General features: G+C 60.8%; 1 protein-coding gene across 1 annotated transcript in view; it reads left to right on the forward strand.

Moving 5' to 3' along the window:
* Positions 1-1531: 1531 nt before the first annotated feature.
* The window catches only part of MAPK8IP2 (mitogen-activated protein kinase 8 interacting protein 2), a 25115-nt gene continuing 18660 nt past the window's right edge, over positions 1532-7986 (forward strand). Inside the window, exon 1 of the mRNA XM_015817914.1 lies at positions 1532-1596. Within this exon, the coding sequence (XP_015673400.1) occupies positions 1532-1596 (65 nt within the window). The remainder of the gene's footprint in view (positions 1597-7986) is intronic.

A 7986-nucleotide genomic window follows, 5' to 3' on the forward strand; every position in this document is an offset into this window, starting at 1 on the left:
AACTGAACTCTCCCGAGGCACTGGGATAAATGCTTACACTCTCCCCCCCCCCCTGCTGTATGGTTGGTCCTGGGGAGGGCCACCCCCTGCCCCTGTTCACCGGCATGGGCACAGAGTGAGGTGCTGGGTCTCTGCTCCTGGGACGCTGGCCGAGACCACCTCAGAGGGGAGTGTGCAAACCATGAATCTTGACCCCTGCCTGGCACACCAGTCCCACGTGGCACGTGCCGCAGAAACGGGCACAGCAGAGACCTTCTGGAGGACCAGGTGCTGCACCCCTTCTTAGAGGAGCCACTTCCTTCTGCCCTCCAGATGCCCACTTTGGACTTCCGATTAGCTGGTGGGCTCTCTGGGAGGCACCAGCCTGGCGAAGGCTCTTTGTCCATGCTTCTCTTGGCCCAGGGAAGCCAGCAGCTGGTGCTGGTGCGTGGCCCTGGATCGGTGGCTTGCCCACAGTGAGGGCAGTTTAGGCACCCTTAACAACCCGGGGTCTGGGCGGAGCAGCAGTCCCAGGAGCAGCTGGGCCTGCCTTTAATTGGAGATCCTTTAATTGGCTCCTTGGGGAGGGAGGCCTCCTCCTGCCACCCTGCTCGGCCCAGATTTCTTTGGGCTGCCTCTGTGCAAAGCCTGGCATCATACCGGGCAGAGGTCGCCAGGGCCTGTTGTGGAACGGCGGCTGCCTCCTCCTCCTCCCTCGCTGGCTGCTCGCAGGACGGGGAGCTTTCCCTGCTCGGGCTCCACGGAGAACGGAGCGGGCAAAGCCTTGCTGCCCTCGGCGCCTCGCTCTACTACCCAGGGCCCGCACGGCGCCCCCAGGCGGGCTCCCTCCCGGGGCAAGGCAGGCGGAGAGCCGCCTCCCCAGCGCCCCCTGGCCGCCCGCGTCGCCCCCCTCGGCGCCCGTTCCAGGGACGGCTCCTGGCGGCCGCCCTTCAGCACCAGCGGCGCGGACAGCTCCCTTCTGCCAGCCGCCCGCTCTGCCGCCCGCGCCCCTCCCCCGCCCGGGGGCGCCCTCGCTCTGCAACCGGGCGCCCGACACGGGCAACGGGCGCCCGCTTTGTTTTGCCGCCGGGGTGGGGGGGGAAAGGGAGGGGCTGGACATTCCCGCCGCCGCCGCCTCCCCCGGCCCGCTAGGCTGGAGGAGTCGCGCCGCGCATCCGCAGTGGGGAGGGGGCGCTGTGGAGCCTCGCTCGGCCTCGCCCCTCCTCCTCCTCCTCCTCCTCCCGCCGCGCCGGAGCACGACGGGCTGGAGGGTATTGGCTGCGCCGCCCGCTCCCCCCCCGCCGCCGCAGCCAGGGGAGCGCAGACCCCCCCGCGCTGTTTACCGGGGCCCGGGCGGAGGAAGCGCGAGCGCGCCATGGCTGCTGCTGCTGCTGCTGCGGTTGCTGCTGCGAGCCTCTCCGGGCAGCCCCCGCAGTGAAGAGCCGCCGCCGCCCCGACCGGCCCGGCCCCGCCGCCCCTCGCCTCGTCCGCGGCGCCTCGCCTCTCGCTCGCCCCTGCTCGGCTCGGCTGAGCGGCGCGGCGCCCGGAGAAGATGGCGGATCGGGCGGAGATGTTCTCGCTCTCCACCTTCCACTCGCTCTCGCCGCCCAGTTGCAGGTAAGACGCCGCCGCCGCCGCCGCCCCTGCCTCCGCGGAAGGAGCGAGCCCGGAGGCAGCCCGAGAGGCCGGGGAGGGGGTTCCCGGAGCGCGGCTCCAACCCGAGCGACGCCTGGCCGATGCGGCTTCGAGCGCCTCCCGGGGCACGTCCGCACCCCGGGTGGAGCAGCTGGGCCTGGGAGCGGCGGCCGAGACGGTGCCTTCGGCCGAGCGTTGGGCGGCTCCTCGGGAGCAGCTGGGCCCTGGACGCGCCCGCCTTGGGACGGCCCGTCTGCTCCTGGGGTCCCTCCTCCCCACGGCCAAGGGGGTCTCCGGCCGCCCCCTGCCTGCCCGCCCGCCCGCCCGCCCTTCCAAGAGGCCGGTTCGGGCCGCTCCGCCTGATCCCCCCCCCGGGGCCCGTCCAGCCCTCCCTCCCTCGCTTGCCGTCGGTGTGGGGGGGGCGGCGGTGGTGGGCCCAGAAAAAGAGCGGAGCTGCTTCTCCTCCGGCCTGGAGGCCGCAGCGGCGGAGGCATTTCGCGGCTTTGGGGGCGCCGCTTCGTCGGCGCCCATCCGCCCCCCCCCTTCCTGACATGGAGAATTCGGCCCCGACCGGGCGGCTCTGGAGCGGCCTCGGAGAAGCGGGACCCCGCCCGCGGCAGCCCCCCCCGGCTCTTGCTCCGGCGCCCTGCGCTCCTTCCCCGCCCAGGGCCGAGCTTGGGCCTGGGGGGCGGGGAGGGGAGGGACGCTTATCCGGACCCTCCTTCGGAGGGGCACCAGGCCAAGCGCCGAGCCTTCCTGGCTGTGGGGAGGGCGCTTTAGGCACGCGTGGTCCTGAGGGGCCTGAGGGAGCCCTGCTGCTGCCCGCCCCACCCACAGGCAGCCTGGGCAGCTGGCAGACCTCCCCTCCCCTCCCCCCCCGGGAGGCGGCTTCTCCTTTCTCTCTCTCCTCGCCAGGCTCGGTCTGGCAGGGAGCCAGGGCTACCTCTGAGCTGTGCTCTCCCGGATGAGCAGCAGCCTCGCGGCGGCCCCTCTTGCAGCCCCCAGCCACGGTGGGTGCACAGAGGCCGCACAGTGCCAGCCCTGCCTTGTGGGGCTCCCTCTTCAAAGCCAGAGAGGGCCTTTGGGGCACTGGCCGTGGATTGGGGCAGGAGCAGGACCTCTTTCGGCTGGTCTTCTGGTCCTCCAAGCTGTGGAGGAGTTTTCCTTGGTGACCCCCAGATGCCGCCCTCCCTCTTGAGGTTCGTATTTGGGGAGAAGGACCCCAAGCCCAGCAGGATCTCTACAGGGAAGGGCAATCCTTGGTAGCTGGAAATCTGGTGTGTGTGTGTGTGTGTGTGCACGCGCCTGTTTGGGCAGGGGGAGCCCAAGGATGGATCCTGGGCTGGCTGTGAGAACCCCGAAAGCCTCTGGCTGGATCAGGCCAGCCAAGTCCGGCGTTTTGGTTTTCCCAGGCGCTGCCCAGATGCTGCCTCTGCAATGGGGGGACGGGAGAGGCCTCTTGGCCTGCTCTGGTTGTTCTCCGGAGGGGCCCTCTGGGGAGAGGCTGCCCTCGCCCAGAGACGTGGCTGCAGGGGAACCGGGGGGGGGGGGGCGGCGGCAAAGAACCAGGGCACGGCTAGAAGCTGAAGTGTTGGGGAGGCTGGGGAGCGACCAGAGGGAGCCCCGTTCAAGCCCACCCCAGGCCTCTTTCTCTGCTTAGCCAGGTGTGGGATAAAATCAAGGGAGAGCCACCCACAGGGCCCCATCGGCTTCTGGGGGAAAAATCAATTAAGTGAATCCATGGGACAGGCAGGAATGTTGTCAGGGGAATCCAGATTCCCCCTCCCCTTTGCTCCTTCTGGGATCTCTTCTGGACAAGCAAGGATCCTGGAGATCTGCTTTGGCACAAATTGAGAGGTGGGGGAGGGGAGGAAATGAGATGAAAGCCCGGATAGTGGAGTCTTTGGCAGATCTTTGGGAGTTGGGGGGAGGGGCTGGACTGAGCAACCCCACTGCACCCCTCCCAGTATGGAGCTGGCCTGGCCTCCTTAACTCGCAGGCCATCTGGGGTCACCAGGCATCCGGAGGGGGCCACAGAGAGTGTGTGTGTGTGTATTTTGAAGGCAAGAGTACAATTGAGGGGGTGGGCTCCCTGGTTCTGATGAAAGAGAAGTGGGTGCTGCAAGAGGGGGGGGAGGTTTGAGTTGTCTTTGGCCTTTTTCTCCTGAGGCGTGGGGGGGGGGAGGACAGTGTGAGGGCAGAAGGCTCTGGCCATAAACGTCTGCCGGCCCTTTAAGGAAGACCCTTAAGGATGAAGGGGGAGATTCTCCCATCCTCTTTTCCGGGTCTGGGACAGCTGAAAAGACAGAACCTGGTCAGCCATGGTCTGTATGGGATGCATACGTGTCTATATGCATAGTACATATATAGCCCCAGACCACATTTAGACAGCATACTGAATGGGCGGTCAATGTCAACGTTTCCTTCGGCCCCTCTGCGTGTCGTGCTTGACCCATTAACAGGGCAGCCAGGAATGATCGGGACTTTCTCTGTGACAAGATGCTCAGGATCAGGAAGGAGAGATTTTTACTGCGGTTGCAGAGGCATTGCTGGATCCCTGGTCGATCCCAAGGGGATCACTGCCCTTTGGAACAGCGTCTTGACCTTTCTGCTGTTTAGGAAGGTTTTGAAAGCTTCTCTTCTCCAGCAGGGCAAACTGTGAACTTACTGGGACATTGATATTTTGCATTTTTATCTTCCTGGGTGCTGCGGCTGTTTTATTACCTTACCCACTTGCAAGTGCTGGTCAGTTGGGTGCCCATCTTTTCATTCATTCTTTCGTTCGTTCAATCAATCAATCAATCAATCAATCAACCGGGGCCACTAGGCGTTCTGCTCAAAATTATTGGCCGGGGGGGGGGCATAGCAGGAGGCAGGTTCCTGGTTGCCCCAGGCCATGTCTGAATCTACCCATGGTGAAGAAGGGGGTGCTGGACCAGGAGCCCCACGGGTGGATTCAGACATGGCCTGGGGCAACCAGGAAGAGGAAGAAGGAGCTGGAGAGCTTCAGAGCATGGAGGAATGGGGGAAACATAAGCGTTTTTGATTGAAGCAGAAATTGTCTCTTGGAAGTTGGAAGTTGGGGGCTTCAGGAAATCCAGTTTATGTATTTGGGGCTTGCAGGTTTCACAGCAACTGCATTCAGATGACCCACATTTGGGCTCACGTGTGCTGCATGAACCTGGCTTTTCAGTCAGTTGTGTCACCTACTTCAGCTAAATGTGCTTTAATGGGAAACCTTCAAGCATCAATTTTGCTTCTCTGATCGCCCTCAAAGCATCCATGAATTACACCGGACAGCCCCGAACTGCTGTTTCCCAGGCCGGGGAGGGCCATTCTGTGCAGGGGGGGCAGAGATGTGGCCCACTTCCCCCTTGATCCCTTCAGGAGGTTCCTCCCCCCTCACTCGGGCGCTGAGGCAAGGGGGGAAGTGCTTGCTCAGGTGGGCACAGGTCAAGGTGACCCAGAGGGGTGAATACCGGCAGGCTTTGCTGGGTCAGTTTGTGACCCAAGCGGGGCTGGCGACTCCTTGGGCGGCTGGGGGGGGGGGTTCCTTAGGATTCTTCTGCGGGGGGCCTTGGCATCTCGGCTCCTGGCCGATCTTTCTACCCACGGCAGCTCTTGAAGAGAAACGGGGCTGTCTGGTGACTTCTGCTCTTTGTGATTGCGGTGACGTGCGGACAGCCACACATATGAATTCCTGCCCTTTGTGTCCCGATCAGTGTACACAGTCATGGCAGTGTGACAGGACACAATTAATGTTGCTACTTTCTGGGCAAGATCTGTTTAATATATACATATTTTAATCTTGCACTTTATATTTTAAATTTTATCTCATATAGTTTGCCTTATTTTCATTGTGAGGTCCTGACACGAATAAACCAACAGCTCTTTAAAAGACAACGAATTCTGAAATAATTTAAAAGAAATTAACCCAGAAACGGCCCTAAAATCATTATTCAGCCTATCCAGAGGGTTTCCCCTGGTGATGCCACAGAGTGACCCTGTGATAAGATAGGCAGCCAATGAATTATATAAATAATAAAAATTCATTTTTAGTTTCATCTTAGAGAGGCACAAGGGTCCCAGATCAGGACTTTTTCTCAACCCCGCCCACCTGGGACCCTGGGGGGGATCAGTATTGGCATCTTGATTGGGGGGGGGGGGTCAGCTGCACTTGTCCTCTTCTTCCTGGCCACCCCCTGCAAAGGGGGCTGCAGTCCTGCGAAGCTCAGGGGCACTTGGGCCTGCAATCTTCCCAGGGGTTCTGGCACCCCCTCCCTCCCTCACCCCCCCAGGGCTGGCAGGGCCTTCTCTCTGTTGGCGCCTGATGGAGCATCATGGCTTGTCCACCAGCCTCTAAAGCAGGGGTGGGGGGCGATGGCCTTTTTATGACTTGTGGACTCCAACTCCCAGAATTCTTCTTCCATGCTGGCTCAGGAATTCTGGGAGTCCACAAGTCATAAAAGGGCCATCGTTCCCACCCCTGCTCTAAAGGCAGCATCATGTTTTCCCCCATGGATTCCAACCGAGGCGTGTGGGGGCTGAAAGGGGTTGCTCCCCACTGAATTGATGACTGAAAGTTACACCCACGGGAGGGACAGGGTCATTACTATAGTTCCCATCATGCTATTCCAGGGAACTGAAATAGATCCGAGAGCTCAAAGCCATGTTCTGCTTTTGTTATGGAGAAGGAGAAGGGGGGGGGGTGTCTCGGCAATTGCATCACAGTTTCCCAGGTAGGAGGGCCCCCCATTCCAGAGAGCGGCCCAAGACAAGGAACTGCCCAGTCCCGAGCTGGATGGGGAGGAAGAAAGAAATCCAGGGTAGCCACACTGTAGAATCTCTCACATCCGCTATTTTAGAAGGTGATAACTTTAGCCTGGCAAGATTCTGTCCATTGGGCCTAAGCAAACAGAGGATTGGATTTGACGGTGTCACCTTTGGGCTCGGGCCTGGCAAGCCCTTGGAAGTGGCCCAGAGCAGAGAAGCCAGGCAGAGAATCTCCCCCCGGAGATTCTGAGGTGGAGACCCACTGGCTCACGTGTGCCCTGCCAGTGTGCCCAGGGCAGGGGTAGGCAACCTTGGCTCTTTTACGACTCGTGGACTTCAACTCCCAGAATTCCTGAGCCAGCATGGCTCAGCTTGGAAACCTCTCCCTTTCCCCTCAGCATGGCTGGCTCAGGAATTCTGGGAGTTGAAGTCCACGAGTCATAAAAGAGCCAAGGTTGCCTACCCCTGGTCTAGCCGGACCCAGAAGCAGATGTGCAAAAGCACGACAATTTGTGGACGAGGGTGGTTGTGCTGTCCTCCCGATGCCATGACCTGACCCCTGAGGATCCCCCCGCAACTGCCTGGCTGAGCTTCTGCAGATTCCCGCTCTGTTGGTCCTCGTCCTGGCAGCCTTGCCCGCTGGCACTTGCGCACACCACGGCCTGCCCTGCCCTCGGGCAGCCTCCCCGGTCTTGGCGCTGAGCTGCTGCTGGCCCTGCCCTGCCCTGAGGTGGAGACCCACTGGCTCACGTGTGCCCTGCCAGTGTGCCCAGGGCAGGGGTAGGCAACCTTGGAGTCCACGAGTCATAAAAGAGCCAAGGTTGCCTACCCCTGGCCCAGGGCCTCTCTGTGAGAGCTGCAGGTGGGCCTGGGAAGGGCCCCTCCTCCCTTCCCTGAAGACAGCAGCTGGTCAGGAGGGGTCAAGGCTGCCGTGAAGCTGCAGCAGCCCAGCAGATGGCTTTGTGTCCACTGGACAGGGGCACAGCGGAGAAAAGCATCTTTGCCACTCCCCAGGGACCGGTCCCTGGTGCTCCCAACTCGGTGTTTGCAACGGACGGGCTGCTCTGAACCTTTGGAGCAACATCCGAGGAAGGCAGGTTTCAGCAAATAAAATTGCAGCTGTGGCTGATTTTGTGGGTTTTCAGACATAAGCAAGTGCGCAAAGCTGAAGTCCTGATTGTCATTGGCTAAAAGTCCGCGGGTCACTTGAACTTCCTTGTTGTGAGAATTGCAGGGGATGCCGCAGCTCCTGTCAATCAGGTGCATTTCAGATCAGGGCTCTTGTCGGCTTTTCAGGTAGGCCAGGATGGGAGGCAGATGCCACAAGAACGCCTGGGGGGTCTGGGAAGCTGGGGGCCCTCTCGCCCCCCCCCAGAATCAAGGGGGGGGCGTTTTGAAGGGGAGATTTGAGATTTGAGATTTTATTAAATTTATACCCCGCCCTTCTCCCGGAGGACTCAGGGCGGCTTACAGCCAGTTTAAAACAGTGATACAATACAAAATTTAAAAAGATTAAAAATAACTATTTAAATTTGGCCGCTTCTACTAAAAATTTAATTTAAAACCCCTTTAAAATACCCCTAGGCCAGTCCTGCCTGC

Source organism: Protobothrops mucrosquamatus, unplaced genomic scaffold (genome assembly GCF_001527695.2).
Source record: "Protobothrops mucrosquamatus isolate PMUCROS unplaced genomic scaffold, P.Mucros_1.0 scaffold655, whole genome shotgun sequence".
Taxonomy (NCBI): Eukaryota; Metazoa; Chordata; class Lepidosauria; order Squamata; family Viperidae; genus Protobothrops; species Protobothrops mucrosquamatus.